Source organism: Oncorhynchus mykiss, chromosome 14 (assembly GCF_013265735.2).
Source record: "Oncorhynchus mykiss isolate Arlee chromosome 14, USDA_OmykA_1.1, whole genome shotgun sequence".
Classification (NCBI taxonomy): domain Eukaryota; kingdom Metazoa; phylum Chordata; class Actinopteri; order Salmoniformes; family Salmonidae; genus Oncorhynchus; species Oncorhynchus mykiss.
This window is the reverse complement of record NC_048578.1, coordinates 24430532-24456136: the sequence shown is the minus strand read 5'-3', so window position 1 is coordinate 24456136 and position 25605 is coordinate 24430532. Positions and strand designations below refer to the sequence as shown.

The 25605-nt window shown below is 39.2% G+C and overlaps 1 protein-coding gene and 1 long non-coding RNA gene across 2 annotated transcripts in view; both read right to left on the bottom strand.

Annotated features, from left to right (window-relative positions):
• Window positions 1-211: 211 nt before the first annotated feature.
• LOC110489020 lies at window positions 212-4705 on the bottom strand. The gene is made up of 9 exons (XR_005035957.1): window positions 4653-4705; window positions 3028-3378; window positions 2788-2899; window positions 2616-2707; window positions 2397-2509; window positions 1964-2068; window positions 1705-1858; window positions 1406-1580; window positions 212-1293 (listed from the first exon to the last, which is right to left on the bottom strand). It is a non-coding gene; the product is annotated as an uncharacterized LOC110489020 (long non-coding RNA).
• A 12227-nt stretch (window positions 4706-16932) lies between these two features.
• Window positions 16933-25605, bottom strand: part of LOC110489017 (NXPE family member 3) — a 38722-nt gene continuing 30049 nt past the window's right edge. The window contains exons 4-6 of the mRNA XM_036943178.1: window positions 18396-18463; window positions 17720-17926; window positions 16933-17475 (exon numbers count right to left, since the gene is read on the bottom strand). Of these exons, the coding sequence (XP_036799073.1) occupies window positions 16943-17475; window positions 17720-17926; window positions 18396-18463 (808 nt within the window). The 3' untranslated portion in view covers window positions 16933-16942. The remainder of the gene's footprint in view (window positions 17476-17719; window positions 17927-18395; window positions 18464-25605) is intronic.

Sequence of the window (25605 nt, the reverse complement as noted above, 5' to 3'; positions counted from 1 at the left end):
TTTTCAAGAGTGCCCTGGCCAAGATAGGCAACACCAAGTCATTACAAAAAAATTATAGACATACAGTGGGGCAAAAAAGTATTTAGTCAGCCACCAATTGTGCAAGTTCTCCCACTTAAAAAGATGAGAGGCCTGTAATTTTCATCATAGGTACACTTCAACTATGACAGACAAAATGAGGAAGAAAAATCCATAAAATCACATTGTAGGATTTTTTATGAATTTATTTGCAAATTATGGTGGAAAATGGTTTAAAATATATATTTGATAATATATCAACCTGGTGTGTAGGTTTTTCAGTAACACCGGGAGAAACAATGGCCGCTTTACTTGCTCACAATTACATATTGAATGATTTATGATCTATTTCTGCTTAAAAACATGACATTCCTTATCTTTTCTTTCTTGTCTTACAGTGGCAAGAAATGGGACGATGACTGGATCAAGGCAGAGGACCGCATTTCTCCAGTTTAACCTACTTTATGCACAAATGTATTCCTCACTCTCCCTCACATGTATCACTGTCAATCATAAATGGTTGGCCAACTTCACCATGATTGAAGCATTCATGGAGCATCAGCATGCCAACCATTTGATCTCAATCAGTTTCATGACAATGTGCATTTAGATATTCTTCATATAACGTGAGCTACAAACGTATTGCAACTGTGACACATTTGTTGTTGTTTGGTTCTGTACTCCAGCACTTTGGATTTAAAATGATACACTTACTATGATGCTGAAGTGCAGACTATCAGTTTTAATTTGAGGGTATTTTCTTCCATATCTGGTGAACTTTAGCAATTACAGCACATTTTGTACACAACCCCCCCATTTTGGGGGACCAAATGTATTGTGATAAATTCACTTATGTGTATTAAAGTAGTCAGAAGTTGAGTATTTTTGTCTTTTATGTTTGTACCGATTCATTTTACTATGTTATTAAATATTTGCGTTTAATATTTGCGTTTACGAAGGCAGATAAAACACACATGCAAAACAAATGGAATCACTTTTTACCCAGTGCAAACTGCACCCACCCAAACGAACACCTTCAGTCTGTGATAGATTCCTCGTCATCAGAGCTGTAGTGGATGCTGTCATAGATGTCATCTAGGTCCTCTTCCAGGAGGTCATCTATGAAGTTATTTTCTACGAGGGAGGTGTCTTGGCCCATAGCTTTGCTGTATATCAGCTTGACAGAGTCCTGGTATCTTCTGAGGCTGCTGACTCTCCTCTGAAGCATGGAGAAGAGACCTCTGCTCCCAGCTTCTGACTGATTCAATTGCCAGCCTAACACCAACAATTGTAATGTGTAGGGTAAATACAATGAAGTATTCCTTAAATTCAATAGCAATTACAGGGTGCCAACATCAATTGTACATATTAATGAAAGTTCCCCTACTTTGCCTGCTTAGGTCAAGTGCCACATGTGAAGCAAGGTCTTGTACATTCTCCGATTCCCTCTTTAGGCTTTCCCAGTGCTGCTAGACTTCCTTTAAGGAGAATTAACTCTTCCTCCTTCAGCCGTCTCCGGAGCATCACCTGGTCAAAGGCTATTTTCTTTGTGAGTAGGTCAGCTGTAAATTCATAAGAATGCAATGTGGATTTGTAACTTTGGCAGTGCTGTCTGTGTTTGCGCAACTGAACAAACAGATAGCAAACAGAAACATAGTTATTGTGACACACAAACATACTACTTACTTTGTCCATGCATGAAGGTCTGCAGAAAGGATCTCATCTGCAGATGGTATTGCTGAATCTGGTACAAGGGTGTTGTACTCGTCTATGGCAGCTGTCCATTTGTCCTTTTCTTCCAATATCTTTCTGCACAGAGGGTGTCTTTTCTTGTATCCTTCTGTCATCAAAACGAAAGGAGAATGGAATTATTTGTTAAATTGCATGGCTTTGAAATGAAAGAAATGAAATGTGTGTAATTCAATATTCTTGAAATATAACAAACCTGTCTGACAGTAGAGGTTCTGTTTCCTTTGTTTGATGCTAAGAAACAGGACTTCAATTGTTCTATGTAGTACCTGATGACCATCCATGTTCTCATTTGTTTCCTCTGAAATACAATAAATCTATAAATTAACAACGTATCTCCAACGGTGCGTAGTTGCACTCACTTCCTGGAGGAACATAGGGCCTGTGAAGGTTTCTGGAACAAATGACTGGTTATGTGGGCGGTGAGTGATCCCCAACCTGGATAACCAGGGAATGTTTTGTCTGCCTCCTACCCTTCCACCTGTCCGGCTTGATTGCACCTGCCGATGGAAAACACCCTCTAAAGGTTAGCTCTCAGGGTCATTGGAGTACGCAAGCCTCTCCACTACGTCGAGGAGACAGTCCAGGAGAGCTACATTTAGGATGATTTCTTTTTTAAATCAATTTACCTGTATTAGCCCATTGCTGAACTTCCGTTGTCCAGTTGTACAGAGTCTCATCGCCTACACCCAAATCACTCCTAAACTTTTCGAGTCTGGGTCTCCTGGATTTTTGCTGTTGTCTGAATATTATGACAAAAACAAAACAGAATAATTAATTTTTTTAAAATAAATTAAATGCATAGATATAATACTTCTGAAATAAATGTATTGATCCACACAATACACCTTCAAGTATCTTCTGGACAATACTCTGTGCATGTTGTTGTTCTTCCTTCTGTTCCACCCCATGGCCTGGATGGTTAGCATGTCTGTTCTTGCTAGAAAAGCCAAATAGAACTCCTTATTCCAGATAAGTACTAACATAACTGAATAGAACAACCTTAAACAAAATGTTTACCTCCTTTGGACATTTGCTTGGAACAGATTGCAGCCCTCGACAAGAAGCCTTGTTCCACTTCCTCCCCCAGAGTTGTGCCAGCTCCTTCCTGATTCCGTCCTCCCCACTTAATCTTAATTTACATTAAAAAAAATATTGACTTAATATTGCAATTATGTGAATAACAAACATCTAAATGGGAAGCCTTGTAAAGGACTGACGCTGGAAATTCTCTGACCAGTTTAATAAAGAAAAACTCACCTGGCATTTCAAACGATGTGCCTTTGTATGCATGACAGAAAGAAGGGGCTTCATGTCTAGAAGAGTGGCGAGCTCTGGACAATGAAGGGCAACTTTGGTCAGGTAGGGCCAAAATTTGCAGATCACATCCGTACACATGCATTGTATGTTCCTGCTGCCAGACAATTCCTTCTGCAAGAACAGTGGGTACGCAAGTATCTCTCCACGCATCATGTTGAGGCTCCTTAGAAGTATTCCGTGGAGGCAGACGGCAACTTCAAGTCCCTCTTCATCAAGTTTGTTGTTTGTTTTCCTTGACGACTCTTTAGCTGCTGACCACTGGGATGCTCCACATACCCCTTTTCCATAACCCTAGACAAGGGAAGTAGAAGAGTAGAGGTAGAAATAATGTTTTCGGGGGGGAAGTGTTAACGGGACAGTGGTTAGGTTTTTAAAATCTAGCTGGGGCACTGAGCTACCCCCTGTGTTCGCTACAATGGAGATCAGAAGTTGGAAATTGACTGTCAAAAAGAAGCCCTTGTAAAGTGTATTGCATTTCTGAACAGAGGGAGTGGTGTAACGACCCTGGACTTGAAGAGAGAGGATTACCATCTCTCCAAAATGATAGGTTTTTATTGGAAAGGGTATAACGAGTCTGCCTTTGAGTCAGATGGCCCGAGGCCAGTCCTATTTCAGTTGGAGGAAGGGGCGTGTAGAACCCCTCGATCATGAACTCTCTGTTGTGCAGGGGGAACTTTGCATGTGTAGAGACATCGCAGTCTTCGCAGTAAAGCTGTTTCGGCAGACAGTCTCTACATCGCAGAATAGCCCTTTTCACATTGCATGACTGACAGATCTTCTGAGAAGCATGCACTGCAGCCAGCAGAGAATCTACAATCTCAGGCCTGGACTCCCTCCACCTATCCTATGAGAGTTCCTTCCTCACACTCCAACTGTGTGATGCACCAGGCACAGCAGGATTTGAACACTCAGGGTCTTCTAAGTCAGCTAGGAGGATGTTAATTTCTCTATGAAGTATTGCTTTTTTGAAAACAAAAATGGGAAAATGATTCAATTAAGACTATGATAAAAATGGGAAAATGATTCAATTAAGACTATGATATAATTAATCTGTTAAAACACACATAGGGCTGTAAGTAGGTGACAGCAAATATATCTCTGCCCAATCTATGGTGTGACAAGCCAAAAACATCAGCTTTGATTCTACAGTAAATTCAATTACATGGCAGACCAAAATGTTGAGTTAAGTCTAAATTGGAATATCAAACAATATAACTTGATCCCATCATCGAATAGAAATGCTGAATGTTCTTAAAACAGCAACAACACACTGAGTACAAAACATTATCTTTCCCTGACAGACTGACCAGGTGAAAGCCATGTTCCCTTATTGATGTCACCTGCTAAATCCACCAGTGTAGATAAAGGGGAGAAGACAGGTTTAAGAAGGATGTTTAAGCGTTGAGACAATTGAGACATGGATTGTGTATGTGTGCCATTCAGAGGGTGACTGGGCAAGACAAAATATTTAAGTGCCTTTGAAAGGGGTATGGTAGTAGGTGCCAGGTTCAACGGTTTGTGTCAAGAACTGCAACACTGCTGGGTTTTTCACGATCCACATTTACCCGTGTGTATCAAGAATGGTCCACCACCCAAAGGACATCCAGCCAAATTGACACAACTGTGGGAAGCATTTGAGTCAACATGGGCCAGCATCCCTGTGGAACGCTTTCGACACCTTGTAGAGGCCATGCCCTGACGAATTGAGGCTGTTCTGAGGGCAAAAGAAAGTACAACTCAATATTAGGAATATTTTGTACACTCAGTGTATTCTGACTACAGAGTAAACTCTCCTCAAAGGCACATTTTTCCAGATTCCACAATTACAGACAGTGGTTACAAAAGGAAAGACACTGTGTAAACATTCCAATAGTGGATTTGAATGAATTCCACTAAGACTAATTCCATAATGTGGAATGGGAGATTGCTTCATATTAAAGGAAATGTGGAAGAAAAAGCTCTGCCAGGATGTTGTTATTGCACTCCCCTACAGAAGTACCAGGATGTTGTTATTGCCCTCCCCTACAGAAGTAACAGGATGTTGTTATTGCACTCCCCTACAGAAGTACCAGGATGTTGTTATTGCCCTCCCCTACAGAAGTACCAGGATGTTGTTATTGCACTCCCCTACAAAAGTACCAGGATGTTGTTATTGTACTCCCCTACAGAAGTATTTGGACAGTGATCCTAAAATGTTGATTTTGTCTCTACACTCCAGCATTTTCATTTGCTTTGTCGAGAAGCTACCTGCAAGTAAACATTTTGTTGGATCGTGTTACCATCCGTATCCTGTACATACGACTAGTAAAACTTGCAACTAGACATATAAAGTGCCTTCATTTCGAAACGGTAAATCAGAAAAGTCTAAAAATACCTTGAAATAAAAGGTGACATTCTGTACTGTAACCTCATATCAAACATTTGATCTCAAATCCAAAATTCTGGAAACACATTTAAAAATGTTGCATCACTGTCAAAATAAAGATGTAATGCAGTATAATTCAGTAACACCAAGATGACCCCAATTTTGAAAGTAAAACAATATTAACATACCTATTTCTTCATCAATGTTTAAAACTGGAGTTGATTCCAATCCACTGGTCCTCCTCTCTAAAATAAGATGTGCAAAAAAGGAAAGGATTAGACTTAAAGGGACATTCAGAAGTTGATAAAGCCATTTTTGGATTTATATTAATGCTATATGGTTAAAACTATTATTTTAATAACATTGATGGTAAGTTATTGCAATAATAGCTCTGTCAATAAGTTGAAAGTGGTTACATTTCGCCAACCCCATCACTCAGCTTTTAACCAAAACAGGAGAAGGGAGTGTGCTTTGTTATTGTTTCAACTATCAATTACAGATTTTATAAAAATACAATCAATTAATTACAAGGCCACTGAATAACAAGGAATGGTATAGATTAATATATTCAATCTCTCATCAATACCTGATTCTTCCTCAGTGACTGGCCCAAAATGTTGCACTAGTCTGGCTCTTGATGTACTGGCCCTTGGAGCCACTCCTTTCGTTAAATATGTATTTTCATCAGAGACAGACAACAGTTAGAGACAGGGAAAGGTGGGATCAGACCTGCATGTAATATATTATGTGCTGTGGGTAGATGGTACTAGACTGGCCTATGGCACGGCAACAAATGTTTGATATGCTATGATACAGTATGATTGAAAGGAAAAAGTCAGATCAGGGATCAATAAAATTAAACACCTAGACAGGATTAAACTTACCAACAGAAGTGGATGTAGTTACCTTCCTGGTTTGAGAAACAATCTGTCCTCTCTCATCCCTTTGTCTCCATCTGAACCTAATCCCTGGAGCCTTGTTTGTCTTTTTCTTCTTATTTTCCTAAAAAGTGCATTTCAATTATCATGGCAGGCCCACTAATAAAAGTCTCCCACAAGCATGGCTTGTTTGTGCACATATGGAGCACAAGCAATAATTGTATTTTCACATAAGGTGAAGTGATTTGTCAGCTGAGGAAAGGCACCTGCAGTAGAACCATGTTCTGGCTCACTCACACTGCTAACATGTGTAGAAGTTCACAAGGATGCTAACAAGTGCACCCATGTGCCTCATGCTCAATGGGCAATATCATTGATGCCCATGTTCAGGTCATATCACGGAGTCTACGTTTATATTCACATTTGTGGCATGTGGGGTCTACTTTGACAAACAAAAAGCAATGATAAATCATAACGCTGTGGTGCTGGGGTTGTGTTGGGAATATTTATGCACGTATGGGAGCTGTAGGGGTTACATTACCGGTAATGTACGACTTGTTACATTACCCGTTCTGGGTTGAGCTCCTCAGCCAGTCTTTTTGCCTCGTTAATGGCCTCGTCCAGTTGGGCTTGTGGGTCCTTCTCTTGGTTGAGCTCCTCAGCAAGGCGTTCTGCCTTTTTAATAGCCTCATCCAGTTGGTCTTGGGGGTCCTCAGAGGCCATACCATCTCAAAATAAACATAAAGAGAAAACTTCCAATCCTAACACATTCCTTCACATAGTAACCTCCCCCGTCTATGAGAAAAGCTGCATGTCATTGATAGCTGTGTGTTTTACTATGTCCTGCACGTCACTAAAGGTCTTCATCCTCCTACACACACAGACTGACTGATCTACAAATCACTTTGCCTAACAAATACATATCTATTGTTACTTGCAGATCAGTCAGTCTGTCACCATTTACCAACAATGCACTATTAGTCTGTCACTTCCTTGTTCATGTTGTTCTATGGCATGTGTGCAACTCCAGTCCTTAAAGGCTACAGTGTCTACATGTTTTGATCAATGTAGATCATTGACTAGTTAGGACCTCCTCTCACCTGATTGTCTGTCTTAACAGGATTTCATCAACTCCTTTACGTACCTCCTTGGGTCCCTCTCTCCTTCTTCCAAGGAGAAGTCACAAGGTGAATACAGATTAAGTGGCAATGTCTTTGAAGATGCAAAGAGGAAAAAGGGGAATATATAGTCTACTGTATAGGTGGCTAAAATAATAAGTGAGAATGATATCCAAATATACGCAAGTAATGCAACAAAAATATCCACACATTCTATGTTGTGAATGCAACTTTCTTTATTCACCTTAGTTACGTAACCTTCCTTACTGATTTAACACGTTTTTTAAACCAAACACTTTAACAAACACAAAACAAATGTGTAACATGCTGTATTTCTGACAACAAGGGACGAACTGGCGACCTACCCGTTATCTGTCCAGGGTCCAGACATCCTGTATGAGCGAAAAATCCATAAACAACAAGTGTCACATGGCCGGATTCTTGTTCTTCTTGTAACTTTCCTGCAGGCTAGAAGCTTTCCGGTGTTTTGCTGCTCGACACAGGCCGACTCAGGTATTGCACTTGATTTATCGTTCTCGTAACCGTAGGTACGTACAGCCAAGTGGAAATACGAAAGCTTTCTAGCTATTTCGCACTGACGGTATTTTGAACACAAGAAAGTTTCTAGTGAAAAGGTGCTTACACTGTTAGAGTTGCGTAAATTCGAATCTGGTATCAGGATAAATATAACAATGAGTCACCGATTTTATACTATGTATTTTTTATTAGCTAAGTAATACATGACAAATGCAACTTTGTGAATGTGCCCCCCCCCCCCCAACTCATTGAACAGTTTCTGTCTTCATGCTACTCTGTATTTTTCCATCATGAGAAAGGACCATGGCCCTAACACTGTTAACAATGTTTCAAGTCAGCTATGTTGCATAACACATACATACATCCACACAAGCCAACAGCAGATAATATTCAATCATATATATGGTAATGGCTATAATGTAAAACACAGAATCCAACAATCCCCCCTTTTCACACCTCCAAGGGTGTGAACAAAAATTCAGCAATGAATCATATAACAGTTACAAAGTTTAAAATACCTTCATGTCCTCCATTCGATCCCACTATGTACTAGATTGGCTACCAGCCACCTAGGAACTTAAAACCCTCATGTCAAAAGAGAACAACAGCTCATTTAAAAACAGAATAAAAGAAAATGGTGTTAAATTTAAGTCCCCCTTTTGACACCCGCTAGGGTGTCACTCATTATCCTTTATTTCAGCGGTCCCAACATGTTAATAGTATTTCATGAAAATAATAAAACGTTTATTATTAATAAAACGTAATTATTATTATTATTATTATTTTTTTTTTACAGAAAAACAGCAAAGAAAAATAATCCAAGAAAAAATACAAATCAACAAGTGATATATACTTTTGTCTCCCCCTTTAGACAAAAACAGGATAAGACTTTACTGTTTATTGACATGTAAGATAAAACTTTGGTAATGGAAAACAGAGTAAAAGAGAGCAAAGCATTATTATAAACCATCTGGTTCTCTCAGCACCTCCTATCCTGCACCAGGTGGGCACCATGCCACCCAGGGACTCCAAACCTTCACAACAGGAAGAACAAACATACTGGAAAGAAAACCTATCATAAAAAAATGTAAAACAAGGAACTGTGGTGGTGTAATATTTATTCTACTACCTCACCCACAGCATACCATGGGTCATCCTCAGTCAGTCTCATCCTCCCCTGAAAGCATGATTCAGTATCAGCATCTCCAACTGGAGCATCAAGCAAAGGCATCATGCCTGAAGCCTTCACCACATCTGTAACAGACTTCTTAAAACACGGTATGATGCAAGCAGCACAACACATCAATAATAAAAATACAAGAATTAGGGTCAGAAATCCAGTAACCACCATACCAGTGTACTTACCAAACCAGGCTCCCAACCAAGAGAACAGTCCAGACTCCTCCACCCCTGCCATGGTCCTCATCTCAGCAGATAGTGCATCAAGCCCACTAAGGGCCTTAGATAAACTACCATCTGGACTGGTGTTATTAGGAATATACGTGCAACATTGTTCACCGAACATCTTGCAGACACCCCCCTGACTGGCAAGAAGCATATCCAAAGCAAGTCTATTCTGTCTGGCAACCCTAGATGTGGCCTCAAGCTGTTCAGACAGACCAGTGAGTGCATCACGGGAGTAATTCACAAAACGCTGTTGATTATAGTAGATATAATTAATCCATGCAGTCTGTCTTACATCCACTATGGCTGGACCTATAATAGGTAGTAAGTGCCAGAGTCCATCATTCCTATCCAAGGCCTGAAACTCATGAGGAACCCACACTGGCACCCCCAACAGGTTAGTGTGTATGTCAACTACATCCTCTGTCCATGGAGCACTACATCTATGTCTCCCATGGGATGTAATGTTTTCAGGTCCCCTGGATACAGAGCCCAACAGCTGTTCAGCAGTAACATCAAAAATGGTCAGTGGAATTATCAAATTGGTCAGAGTACACATACCTTGCCAGTCTCCTCTAAGAATGGGTCTCGGCACTCTTTTGGGTCCACAGATCCACCACACATCAGCCAGACCACTAGTTTGGTTTAGGCCTGCAACTGGCCAAGTGGCATTGATGGTTATGTTACTACTGTAATCAGCTTCAGGCAATCTCCCATAATCAATGTCATTACCTGTACCTGTGATGCAACTGTAATTGCCCCCATATGCCTTAACACCCCAAGGGGCCCGATGAGGAGGTACTATAGGAAACACAAGGCTCAAAGAGGAACAGAGAGTTGAATTGGGCTGAACCTGGTAAAAACCTCTCAGAATACACAACCACCCCTCTCCTTCTCCTATAGCAAATGGGTGTGTAGCCAGAACAGGTCTAGCATTACCACAGATAATGCAGTCCTTTCTTTTCAGGGTCTTAGCTGTATACCTCATATAAGACAGCCACAAATTGTCCCTACCATCAAAACCAGTCTCAGTGCCTAATTGATCAATAGCTGAATAGTCTCTAACGTTAATTACCTGAATGAGATTTGACACAGTGGTGGTGGGTGGTAGGCTCGGTCCAGGGGTGGTAGAGGAGTGTGTCTGGCTCTGGTTCGTCTGGGACCTCTGTGGTTTTGGCAGCACCTTAATAGAAAACACACCCATCGTGTCTGTCCCGTCCTTTGTAGTCCGAGGGTGTAAGTGCCTGCATCAGAGAGCTTAATGGTTTTGATGGTTAGTAGGATTTCATTACCTTTACAGAGTTCAACAGTGCTCCCAGGTTTCCCCCATATCATGGAAAACCTATCCACCTTTGTGGGATCCCCTATGCTACAAGGATACCCTCTTCTCCAATCCCAGAACTGTCTCAAGTTGGCTATCATGCAATCCCCATACGGACACCCTCCCCCATTACACAGGTACACTGTCACTCCTGTACACAGGTGTTAAAACCAAACACAAATATCTTAATTTCTTCCATGCCCTGTTGGCTCAAAATATGTCCCAAATACTTAACATGAGTCTACCATAATTAAAACTTATCCTAGCTAATTTTCACACCACATTCATCAGAGAAAATATAATGACACTATAACTTAAATTTCACTGCCTTTTTGTATTAAATTACCTTAATATCAGTATTACAAATGACCCTAGATTCTCCATCCAAATGGCTTTCCAATGAGGCTGATCAGACCACAAAGGAAAGTTACAATGGAGGTCATAAGTCATACCACCCCTCCAAAGAAGTGTTCCTTACTATATTAAACAACATTCCTTTATCAAAAGATTTCACCTATTTAATTAAGACTCAGAAAATAAAAACTTAGAATATTTCATATGTGAGTGTACCCCTTTAAGATATCATGTCTCTGGGAACATGGAAATCCCCTTAAACCCAAAACATTTACTACAAAAACAAAACCTAATAATTATGATAATCCCCTCAAACTCAAATAATTTGTCTCGATGTTTCATGTCTTCGACATTCGTGTTTCCCCAAAATACTTATTAAATACCCTGCCAAAAGACACACACACAACTGTGATAAATGTACACTGTCCCTTTAACATAAAATAAAATCAGCCTGTGTGGATGTATGTGTTATGCAACAAAGCTGACTTGAGACATTGTTAACAGTTTCAGGGCCATGGGCCTTTCTCATGATGGAAAAAATACAGAATAACATGAAGATAGGAACTGTGCAATAAGTTGGGGGTGGCACATTCAGAACGTAGTGTTGCGAGAGCAAACTGTATTTTGTTAGATAAATGGAGCCAGGTGCCTGATAACTGCATATTCTGCACAGCTACAACACTGACCGCTGAAGCGCTTAGGGGGCTGGGACCAGCTCTGCGCCAACAATCAACGATAGGCTGGGTGAGTCTAAACCACGCCCAGTCTCTACTCTGACAGGCCGGCTCGGAAGCAGGAACTATTTCTGTCAGAGTATATTTATATTATCTTTGTCAAGAACAAGTCAGTTCTCTGTTTTGCCCTGCGAGGTGGGAGCCCGTATATACGAAAATTGCATTTACCACTTATTGCTTAGCTAATAAAAAATACATAGCATAAAATCGGTGACTCATTGTCATATTTATCCTGATACCAGAGGGACAAGAGCCGTGAGAAAACTGGTTTTGATCAGTATTGGAAATAAAAGTGCTGAAAACAAATTAGCTCCCTATTTAAAAAGAAGATGGAGAACAAACTATGAAGGCAAAATACTGGAGTTTTGGTGCAGGTACAGCCAACAGCGCAAAAATAATATTGCGATAGTCAAAACAATACGATATATCATCAAAAATAATATTCTGATACGTAACTGTATAGGTTATTTCCCCTATCACTATAATCTAATATGTTAAGACAAGCTAAGACCATGGTATTAATTTAAAGGCCCAGTGATTTACTGTGAAAATATGATAACACCCTTTTAGTGTAAGGGAAATGTAAGGGCTATTTGAAAGTCAGAGCAAAATTCTTGCTTGAAAAATTGCTCATTGTTCAGATAATTTTTTTAAAATCACAGTACGGTACCTAGTTGTTATCCAGAAATGATTTGATATTGAGATAAAAATGGCTGCATTGGTATTTTGTTAGGATCCCCATTAGTTGTTGCAAAAGCAGCAGCTACTCTTCCTGGGGTCCACACAAAACATGAAACATGACATAATACAGAACATTAATAGACAAGAACAGAACTAGATCATTAACTTATACCAAAGGCACACGTAGCCTACATATCAATACATACACACAGACTATCTAGGTCAAATAGGGGGAGAGGCGTTGTGCCGCAAGGTATTGCTTTATCTGGTTGTTGAAACAAGGTTTGCTGTTCACTTGAGCAATATGAGATGGAAGGGAGTTCCATGCAATAGTGGCTCTATATAATACCCTACGCTTTGTTGAATTTGTTCTGGACCTGGGAACTGTAAAAAGACCCCTGGGGGCATGTCTGGTGGGTTAAGTGTGTGTGTCAGAGCTGTGTGTAAGTTGACTTTGCAAACAATTTGTGATTTTCAACACATGAATCTTTCTTATAAAAAGCAGAAGTGATGCAGTCAGTCTCTCAACCCTTAACCAAGAGAGACTGGAATGCATAGTATTTATATCAGCCCTCAGATTACAATGAAGAGCCAGATGTGCCGCTCTGTTCTGGGCCAGCTGCAGCTTTACTATGGCTTTCCTTGCAGCACTCAACCACAAGATGGGACAATAATCAAAATAAGACAAAAGAGAGAGCCTGCAGGACTTGCTATTCGGCAGTGTTGGAAAAAGTACCCAATTGTCATACTTGAGTATAGAAAATGACTCAAGTTAAAGTCACCCAATAAAAAACTATTTGAGTAAAAGTCTGAAAGTGTTTGTTTTTAAATATACTTAAGTATCAAAAGTAAATGTAAGAGTATAAATAATTTCAAAGGAAGGACAAACCTTACAGGTTTGGCATATATATATACAGTGCCTTGCGAAAGTATTCGGCCCCCTTGAACTTTGCGACCTTTTGCCACATTTCAGGCTTCAAACATAAAGATATAAAACTGTATTTTTTTGTGAAGAATCAACAACAAGTGGGACACAATCATGAAGTGGAACGACATTTATTGGATATTTCAAACTTTTTTAACAAATCAAAAACTGAAAAATTGGGCGTGCAAAATTATTCAGCCCCCTTAAGTTAATACTTTGTAGCACCACCTTTTGCTGCGATTACAGCTGTAAGTCGCTTGGGGTATGTCTATCAGTTTTGCACATCGAGAGACTGACATTTTTTCCCATTCCTCCTTGCAAAACAGCTCGAGCTCAGTGAGGTTGGATGGAGAGCATTTGTGAACAGCAGTTTTCAGTTCTTTCCACAGATTCTCGATTGGATTCAGGTCTGGACTTTGACTTGGCCATTCTAACACCTGGATATGTTTATTTTTGAACCATTCCATTGTAGATTTTGCTTTATGTTTTGGATCATTGTCTTGTTGGAAGACAAATCTCCGTCCCAGTCTCTGGTCTTTTGCAGACTCCATCAGGTTTTCTTCCAGAATGGTCCTGTATTTGGCTCCATCCATCTTCCCATCAATTTTAACCATCTTCCCTGTCCCTGCTGAAGAAAAGCAGGCCCAAACCATGATGCTGCCACCACCATGTTTGACAGTGGGGATGGTGTATTCAGCTGTGTTGCTTTTACACCAAACATAACGTTTTGCATTGTTGCCAAAAAGTTCAATTTTGGTTTCATCTGACCAGAGCACCTTCTTCCACATGTTTGGTGTGTCTCCCAGGTGGCTTGTGGCAAACTTTAAACAACACTTTTTAAGGATATCTTTAAGAAATGGCTTTCTTCTTGCCACTCTTCCATAAAGGCCAGATTTGTGCAATATATGACTGATTGTTGTCCTATGGACAGAGTCTCCCACCTCAGCTGTAGATCTCTGCAGTTCATCCAGAGTGATCCTTGTATGAGCTGAAAGTTTAGAGGGACGGCCAGGTCTTGGTAGATTTGCAGTGGTCTGATACTCCTTCCATTTCAATATTATCACTTGCACAGTGCTCCTTGGGATGTTTAAAGCTTGGGAAATCTTTTTGTATCCAAATCCGGCTTTAAACTTCTTCACAACAGTATCTCGGAACTGCCTGGTGTGTTCCTTGTTCTTCGTGATGCTCTCTGCGCTTTTGACGGACCTCTGAGACTATCACAGTGCAGGTGCATTTATACGGAGACTTGATTGCACACAGGTGGATTGTATTTATCATCATTAGTCATTTAGGTCAACATTGGATCATTCAGAGATCCTCACTGAACTTCTGGAGAGAGTTTGCTGCACTGAAAGTAAAGGGGCTGAATAATTTTGCCCAATTTTTCAGTTTTTGATTTGTTAAAAAAGTTTGAAATATCCAATAAATGCCGTTCCACTTCATGATTGTGTCCCACTTGTTGATTCTTCACAAAAAAATACAGTTTTATATCTTTATGTTTGAAGCCTGAAATGTGGCAAAAGGTCGCAAAGTTCAAGGGGGCCGAATACTTTCGCAAGGCACTGTCTATATTTCGAAATAACTTTTATTAAAAACAAGAACAGTTTCTTGATAACTATAACTACAATAATACCATTGTTTTAGAAGAAAAACATGACTGAGAAAAACTAAGCTAAGGAACCATGCATGGACAACACAACATGGACTTGGTTGAGTTAAAATAAAGGAAGTTCCTTAGAAGTTTGGCTACAACTATTTTTGATGGTTTTCTTTCTCAGCAGACCACTTCCTCTGTAGGCCAAAGAGAAATTGTTTGTTTAAAGACCCAATATCTTTGGTACAAAAACTCCAAAAAACAGTGGTGTAAAGTACTTAAGGAGTAATGCTTTAAAGTACTACTTAATTCATTTTTTGGGGGTATCTGTACTTTACATTACAAGTAATATACTTGGCTACTTTTACTTCACTACATTTCTAAAGAAAATTATGTACTTTGTACTCCATACATTTTCCCTGACACCCAAAAGTACTTGTTACATTTTGAATGCTTAGCAGGACCGGAAAATTGTCTAATTCACACATTTATCAAGAGAACATCCCTGGTCATCCCTACTGCCTGAGAGTTGTTTGAGAGTTGGAGCGTACCCCTGGCTATCCGTAAATGAATAAAACACTACAAAATCGAAGAGTATAAATCATTTCAAAGCAAAGGAGACAGCCACATTTTCTAGTGTTTTATTTATTTTCGGATAGCCAGGGGTACGCTCCAACTCTCAATGTATGGAGTAAAAAGTACATCATTTTCTTTAGGATTGTAGTGAAGTAAAAGTAGCCAAGTATATTACTTGAAAAGTAAAGATACCCTACCCAAATGACTTAAGTAGTACTTTAAAGCATTACTCCTTAAGTACTTTACACCACTGTTTTTTAGAGTTTTTGTACCAAATATATTGAGCCTTTAAACAAACAATTTCTCTTTGGCCTACAGAGGAAGTGGTCTGCTGAGAAAGATAACGGTCAAAAATGGTTGCAGCCAAACTTTTAAGGAACTGCCTTTATTTGAACTCAAACAAGTCCATGTTGTGTTGTCCATGTGTGGTTGCTTAGAAGAAAAATTATTGACAAAGACAAGCTAAGACATAGAAACTGTTCTTGTTTTTAATAAAAGTTATTTCAAAATATATAAGCCAAACCTGTAATGTTTGTCCTTCCTGTTCAATGTTTAAGTTGAGGGACTCTTATTAGAGAATAAGAACTGGTCCCTATTCAACCTGACAAGAGCTTGAGAGGCTCTGCAGAGAAGAATGGGATAAAATCCCCAAATACAGGTGTGCCAAGCTTGTAGCGCCATACCCAAGAATATTTAAGACTAATCAGTGCCAAAGGTGCTTCAACAAATTACTGAGTAAACAACAAACAATAGATTGTGTCACTTTCTTTTCTATAATCTGTGGATAAAAATAAAAGGTATCCGTGACATCACTGGGTAAGATTAAAAGTAAAACACTGATTTTCAAAACCTGCAACGAGTTTCTTACTGCGAATCTCATGTGTCCTTCTCAATTGCACATAATGTATTTAAAAGTAAATTCACATAATCTGTATTAAGTGTCAATAATAATCTATCAAATAATATTTAAATGAAAATCTCATTAAGTGCTTAAAATACAACTAGGAGCACTGGGTATCAGCGCTTCTCTTGAATCGATTCTCTGTGGATATTAATAGTTATGCTATTCTCAGAAATGTGTGAGAAACAGAAATGATAAAGGTTGAGGGGATTTTGGTTGTAAAGAAAACATTGAGCTCTGTGGTTTGCCATAGTTTTGAAGAGTGTTCATAGTTAAAGTAGTTTTTATTTTTAAATAAGGCCAGTTAGAAAAGCTTTACATTCATTTTGAATCAGGCAAACAGTTTTTAAAGGAATTATCTTCCTAACATTACAATCCCTTTTCCAATATACTGTAGAATCCTTTCGGAGACAGCATTTTGTACACAGTAAGGCACAATGTTATTACAGGCATGACTACAACATTTTTCACTGTGGACAAACAAAGGACAGGAAGAGATCCACTTCATTTTGGATCACCACAGAGGGTGGGTGAATGTTGTCCGGAGAATAGTGGCAGGAGGTCATCTGCCAAACGTCAATGAGGACCAGAGGCAAGTCCTTGAATATTTCCCTGAGTGCCATGTCGAGCTGCCAGGAGAGCCAGTCGCTGCCGTACACATCCTTGTAGCCCGTGTTGGCTGACTTGATCACTACCAGGGTAGTGGGAGATCGGCTAAGGAGCGACACCACAGCCCTACGGATGACGACCAGACGGTGTGCGTACATAGCCAATGGGTATGTGGTGAAATGAGCCCAGATGGTGAAGACGACTACAGAGTGTGCACCCCCTGCCATATCCTCCACCTCCCTGGCGATGTAGTGAAGGTCAGCCCAAGGGGTCTTGCTTGTCCGTATAGGGATCCCATGGGCCCGCCAGATGATACGGGTGTTGGACTGGGTGTCGACTGCCTCAAAGGGGCCCGATTTGCTTGATGTGTGAAGGTTCAGGCGTATCAATGCTGCAGAAGGATCATAAGTTTTATGCAAATATCTGAATTCAGACAAACAATGTGCTGGGATATGCATTAAAGAAAGAAGTTCTAAAAGTTATTTGGGTGACTTACTTGGGTGTCTTTTCATTCAACAATACTAGTTACATAATTGCCTGGCCAAAGCTTTATTAACCCATGTAAACCCATTTGAACACATGGACTTGACTACAAACATATTGACAAAATAAACTGATTACAAACTATATCATACTTGGCACAGTTTCCTCCAGGTAATCAAACCACTGACGGAGAGTGGAGTCCCCCATCATAAGGATCTGTTTGTCCTTCAGGCATCCAGATATCAGTTTAGCTGAGGGAAAGGATTTTGAGTCACACACCAGGGACGTCCAGTGATCCTGGAAGTAGAATCCAGCTGGTACTGAGGTGTGCAAACCAGGACGACATTTTGTTTGTGATCCTAGAGAGAGAAAAAATACTTTCAGGCCTATGTTAGAACAACATGGGGTTAATAGATAACAGTGGGTTAATAATTAATCATATGCGTTAGGCTAAAGCATGTGATTAATTTGAAATGTTTTTATATATCCTCATTTTGACATTCATTGTGATAATCCCACAACTAATCATGTGATTAATTTAAATGTTTTTAATATCATCTATGAATATAAATTATTCAAATGAGATAGATTAAACAAGTAATGTAACGCCGTCAAAACAAATTGTACTGGCAAAGGACTTGCATCACCTTGAAGCAACCATTGTGGTTATGTTTTTATATTTTTTTTTCTGAAAGTCAAAGCTGTGAGAAACACATACGGATGTCTCTGCAAAAGTCTTGTGAGTTGCAGTCAATTAGCTAGGCCTATGTCAGACTTGGCTGTTGGTTCATAAGTTTAGCAAAGGAGAAGTAGTTTGGAACAACTTACGGATTTCAGTGTCCTGTTGCTGGACATCGATAGCTGAATCGTCACCTGGTACAATAATGTTTGTGGAACTGCAGAGAAGAAGGAAGTTTACAATAATTTCAAACGTTGTTAACAAGTAACCAAAAGTGTTTTGCGTTTTTGTTCTTAGTACTGTTTACTACATGGCTGCTGTGCCAAATGTGTGCCATATGTTTCAACATCTTTGCTGCAAGAAACTTTTCATGTTTCACACCAGGGCCTCTTCCAAATAAAAGAGTTCCACATGCAATACTCAACCTGAGACAGCCATCAATACTACACACCGAATTACAGAACAATTCAATAGTTATGATGTTTAAGTTCAATGTACTCTCACCTAAAGTCCTCTCTATCATCAGTCATGGTTCAATTAATATATATATATATATAATAATGGTTTTAATCAGTAACGGTTGAATGTGGGCTGGTCTGACCTAATTCCCTTAAGATACATTTTCCCCAATATTTACATTTTGTGTTGTTCCTAAAAGTATTGAGATATTTCCTACACATTCCCAGACTCATTTTATGCCATGCTTATATGACTGTACAGCAGTGAGCAAAATGGGACGTGCAATTTAATGACGCCATCACATTGTATTCCTGAGATGATTAAAAGATAAATGACTCTATGTAGAATTTCGGCATCAAATGGGAAACCGTCCAAGTAAATCAGACTGTAATACATTACAAAATGATCATTAACCTCTACAGGATTGATGGTCCTGCTCGTGACGGTTGAGATAACGTAGGCTAATACGATTAGCATGAGATTGTAAGTAACAAGAATATTTCCCAGGACATAGACATTTCTGATATTGGCAGAAAGCTTAAATGATTGTTAATCTAACGGCACTGTCCAATTTATAGTAGCTATTACAGTGAAAGAATACCATGCTATTGTTTGCGGAGAGTGCAGTTAGGAACTTAAAAAGTTATTAATAAACCAATTAGGCACATCTGGGCAGTATTGACACCCCATTTTGAACACAAATGCAATGGTTCATTGGATCAGTCTAAAACTTTGCACATACACTGCTGCCATCTCCTCTTGCATTTCAAAGATGGTAAAACATTTTAAAAAGCGCATTGTCTTTTCTTTGTATTATCTTTTACCGAATCTAATGTGTTATATTCTCTTACATTCATTTCACATTTCCACAAATTTCAAAATGTTTCCTTTAAAATGGTGTCAATAATATGCATATCCTTGCTGCAGGTCCTGAGCTACAAGGCAGTTAGATTTGGGTATGTCATTTTAGCCGAAAATTGGGAAAAAAAGCGACCGATCCTTAAGAGGTTTTTAAGCAAAGGGCCTTGGTAACTACATTCCATTCACCTCATATCAGTCCACATACAGTAATACACTACCGTTCAAAAGTTAGGTGTCACTTAGAAATGTCTTTGTTTTTGAAAGAAAAGCACATTGTTTGTATATTAAAATAACATCAAATTGATCAGAAATACAGTGTAGACATTGTTAATGTTGTAAATGACTATTGTAGCTGGAAACAGCTGATTTTTTAATGGAATATCTACATAGGTGTACAGAGGCCCATTATCAGCAACCATCACTCCTGTGTTCCAATGGCACGCTGTGTTAGCTAATCCATGTTTATCATTTTAAAAGACTAATTGATCATTAGAAAACCTTTTGCAATTATGTTAGCACAGCTGAAAACTGTTGTGCTGATTAAATAAGTAATAAAACTGGCCTTCTTTAGAGAAGTTGAGTATCTGGAGCATCAGCATTTGTGTGTTTGATTACAGGCTCTAAATGGCCAGAAACAAAGAACTTTCTTCTGAAACTCGTCAGTCTATTCTTGTTCTGAGAAATGAAGGCAATTCCATGCGAAAAATTGCCAAGAAACTGAAGATCTCGTACAACGCTGTGTACTACTTCCTCACAGAACAGCGCAAACTGTCTCTAACCAGAATAGAAAGAGGAGTGGGAGGCCCCGGTGCGCAATTGAGCAAGAGGACAAGTACATTAGAGTGTCTAGTTTGAGAAACAGACGCCTCACAAGTCCTCAACTGGCAGCTTCATTAAATAGTACCCGCAAAACACCAGTCTCACGGTCAACAGTGAAGAGGCGACTCTGGGATGCTGGCCTTCTAGGCAGATTTGCAAAGGTTTTCGGATCACAAAGAAGAACATCCGTGAGACGCAGAACAAATGAAAAGATGCTGGAGGAGTGCTTGACGCCATCTGTCAAGCATGGTGGAGGCAATGTGATGGTCTGGGGGTGCTTTGGTGGTGGTAAAGTGGGAGATTTGTACAGGGTAAAAGGGATCTTGAAGGAAGGCTATCACTCCATTTTGCAATGCCATACCCTGTGGACTGCACTTAATTGGAGACAATTTCCTCCTACAACAGGACAATGACCCAAATCACAGCTCCAAACTACGCAATAACTATTTAGGGAAGAAGGAGTCAACTGGTATTCTGTCTATAATGGAGTAGCCAGCACAGTCCCCGGATCTCAATCCTATTGCACTGTTGTGGGAGCAGCTTGACCGTATGGTATGTAAGAAGTGGCATCAAGCCAATCCAATTTGTGAGAGGTGTCTCAGGAAGCATGGGGTGAAATCACTTCAGATTACCTCAACAAATTGACAACTAGAATGCCAAAGGTCTGCAAGGCTGTAATTGCTTCAAATGGAGGATTCATTGACATAAGCGCAGTTTGAAGGACACAATTATTTCAATTTGTAAAAAAAAAAATCATTATTTATAACCTTGTCAATGTCTTCACTATATTTTCTATTCATTTTGCAACTCATTTCATGTATGCTTTCATCGAAAACAAGGACATTTCTAAGTGACCCCAAACGTTTGAATGGTAGTGTACAACGAAGTATCCTAATGGCTACATTCAATGTCACTAAAGAATGAATTGAAATGATCTACATTTGTTCTTTATTAAAATAACTATAGAAGTTTAATGTATTATTAATAATAAATATAGACCTATGTATTGTAGTTCACAGCTCAATTGAAAATGACACACAAAGTAATACACAATAGTACTGTATACTGTTGTAATGGTTTTCCTCCTCTTCGTCTGAAGAGGAGAGGCGAGAAGGATCGGAGGACCAATATGCGGCGTGGTAAGTGTCCATGGTTGTTTATTTAAACACAAACTGAACACTCCATACAAAAACAATAAACGTAACGTGAATAACCAAAACCAAAAACAGTACCGTGTGGTGTAAAACACAGACACGGAAACAATCACCCACCAAACAGTGAAACCCAGGCTACCTAAGTATGATTCTCAATCAGAGACAACTAACGACACATGCCTCTGATTGAGAACCATACTAGGCCGAACACAGAAAAACAACCTAGACACACAAAACATAGAATGCCCACCCAACTCACATCCTGATCCACTAAAACAAACAATTAACACAATAACTAGGGTCAGAACGTGACAACTGTATCCTCGTTCCCACTGTGCTCCCTTCCTTAGTGGGACCACTCCTTAATACCAGAAGAAGGCCTCTTAAAATAATAATAATAAACGTCATTCGCTTTAAACAGGAAATCCCCTATTGTTGACTCTTTCCAGTTTGGCCTTGTACATGGGACCCTCACAGCCCAGCAAACCTTACTGCTTTACATCAGCTGATAATCCAATGTTGAATAAATAACAAGTGTTTTGTCTGTCACACCATACATGTTTCCACCCCGTATCTTCTAAATGAAAAACCAATAATGTTCTCTTTGTATACATAGTTTAGTTATTCTTCATCATGCAATACATTATTTTGTTTGTCATTTGGGGGAGGGATTTTGTTTGGGTTTATCATAAACCTCTGTCGTTTTGTCATACTGTTCTAATTTAGCGGGATTAATTTGTACATACATTGCCTTTAGAATTAATTCACACTCTGACCTTTCCACATTTGGTTTTACAGCTTGAATTTATAATGTATTAAATTCAGATTTTGTCGTCACTGGCCTACACACTATTCCCCGTAATATCAAAGTGAAATCATGTTTTTCAAATTAATTAAGTATTCAGCCCCTTTGTGTTGGCAAGTCTTAAGTTCAGGAGCCAAAATCCACTTAACAAGTCACATAATAAGTTGCATGGACTCACTCTGTATGCAATAGTGTTTAACATGATTTTTGAATGACTACCTCATCTCTGTACCCCACACACAAATATCTTTAAGGTTCCTCGGTCGAGCAGTGAATTTCAAACACAGATTCAACCACAAAGACCATGGAGGTTTTTCAATGCCTCTTAAAGTAGGGCACCTAATGGTAGATGGGTAATAAAAAAATGCATGGTCCATGGTGAAGTTAATAATTACACTTTGGATGGTGTATCAATACACCCAGTCATTACAAAGATACAGTTGTCCTTCATGCCAATGGTGACTTTAAAATAGTTAGAGTTTAATGGCTATGATAGGACAAAACTGAGGATGGATCAACAACATTGTAGTTGCTCCACAATACCAACCTAATTGACAGAGTGAAAATAAGGAAGCATGTACATTATTAAATATTCCCAAACATTCATCCTGTTTGCAACAAGGCACTAAAGTAATACTGCAAAGCAATTACATTTTTGTCCTGAATACAAAGTGTTATGTATAGGTAAAATCCAAAACATTACTGAGTACCACTCTCCATATTTTCAAACATAGCGGTGGCTGCATCATGTTATGGGTATGCTCGTAATCATTAAGCCCTGGGGAACAGTGGTGAAAACAGTACCTAAATGTCATACTTGAGTAAAAGTAAAGATACAGTGCCTTGCGAAAATATTCGGCCCCCTTGAACTTTGCGACCTTTTGCCACATTTCAGGTTTCAAACATAAATATATAAAACTGTATTTTTTTGTGAAGAATCAACAACAAGTGGGACACAATCATGAAGTGGATTGACATTTATTGGATATTTCAAACTTTTTTAACAAATCAAAAACTGAAAAATTGGGCGTGCAAAATTATTCAGCCCCTTTACTTTCAGTGCAGCAAACTCTCTCCAGAAGTTCAGTGAGGATCTCTGAATGATCCAATGTTGACCTAAATGACTAATGATGATAAATACAATCCACCTGTGTGTAATCAAGTCTCCGTATAAATGCACCTGCACTGTGATAGTCTCAGAGATCCGTTAAAAGCGCAGAGAGCATCATGAAGAACAAGGAACACACCAGGCAAGTCCGAGATACTGTTGTGAAGAAGTTTAAAGCCGGATTTGGATACAAAAAGATTTCCCAAGCTTTATACATCCCAAGGAGCACTGTGCAAGCGATAATATTGAAATGGAAGGAGTATCAGACCACTGCAAATCTACCAAGACCTGGCCGTCCCTCTAAACTTTCAGCTCATACAAGGAGAAGACTGATCAGAGATGCAGCCAAGAGGCCCATGATCACTCTGGATGAACTGCAGAGATCTACAGCTGAGGTGGGAGACTGTCTATAGGACAACAATCAGTCGTATATTGCACATATCTGGCCTTTATGGAAGAGTGGCAAGAAGAAAGCCATTTCTTAAAGATATCCATAAAAAGTGTTGTTTAAAGTTTGCCACAAGCCACCTGGGAGACACACCAAACATGTGGAAGAAGGTGCTCTGGTCAGATGAAACCAAAATTGAACTTTTTGGCAACAATGCAAAACGTTATGTTTGGCGTAAAGCAACACAGCTGAACACACCATCCCCACTGTCAAACATGGTGGTGGCAGCATCATGGTTTGGGCCTGCTTTTCTTCAGCAGGGACAGGGAAGATGGTTAAAATTGATGGGAAGATGGATGGAGCCAAATACAGGACCATTCTGGAAGAAAACCTGATGGAGTCTGCAAAAGACCTGAGACTGGGACGGAGATTTGTCTTCCAACAAGACAATGATCCAAAACATAAAGCAAAATCTACAATGGAATGGTTCAATAATAAACATATCCAGGTGTTAGAATGGCCAAGTCAAAGTCCAGACCTGAATCCAATCGAGAATCTGTGGAAAGAACTGAAAACTGCTGTTCACAAATGCTCTCCATCCAACCTCACTGAGCTCGAGCTGTTTTGCAAGGAGGAATGGGAAAAAATGTCAGTCTCTCGATGTGCAAAACTGATAGACATACCCCAAGCGACTTACAGCTGTAATCGCAGCAAAAGGTGGCGCTACAAAGTATTAACTTAAGGGGGCTGAATAATTTTGCACGCCCAATTTTTCAGTTTTTGATTTGTTAAAAAAGTTTGAAATATCCAATAAATGTCGTTCCACTTCATGATTGTGTCCCACTTGTTGTTGATTCTTCACAAAAAAATACAGTTTTATATCTTTGTTTGAAGCCTGAAATGTGGCAAAAGGTCGCAAAGTTCAAGGGGGCCGAATACTTTCGCAAGGCACTGTACCTTAATAGAAGTAAAAGTAAAATTAAATAAGTAAAACACTAATTGATTAAGAGTCTAAAAGTTTTGTTTTAAATATACTTAAATATCAAAAGTAAGTGTAATTGCTCAAATATATTTAAGTATCAAAAGGTAAAGTATAAATCATTTAAATTAACTTATATTAAGCAAACCAGACGACATCGTTTTCTTGTTTTTTTTTTAAATGTACGGATAGCCAGGGGCACACTCCAATACTCAGATATAATTTACAAATTAAGCATTTGTGTTTAGTGAGTCCACCAGATCAGAGTCAATAGGGATGACCAGGGATGTTCTCTTGAGAAGTGCATGAATTGGACCATTTTCCTGTCCTGCTAAGGAGTACTTTTGGGTGTCAGGGAAAATGTATGGAGTAAAAATAATATTATTTTCTTCAGGAATGTCAAAAACATATATCGTAAAAATAACTGCTGGAGAGTCCTTAACAAAACAGAATGGATCTGAGCACAAGAAAAATCCTAGAGGTAAACCTGGTTTAGTCTGCTTTCCAACAGACACTGGGAAAATTCACCTTTCAGCAGGACAATAACCTAAAAAACAAGGCCAAATATATACTGGAGTTGCTTACCAAGAAGACAGTGAATGTTCCTGAGTGGCCGAGTTGCAAGTTTGACTTAAATCTGCTTGAAAATCTATGGCAAGACTTGTAAAGGGTTATCTAGCAATGCTAAACAACCAATTTGACAGAGCTTGAAGAATTCTGAAAAGAATAATATGAAAATGTTGCACAATTCAGGTGTGGAAAGCATACCCAGAACGGGTGTGAATC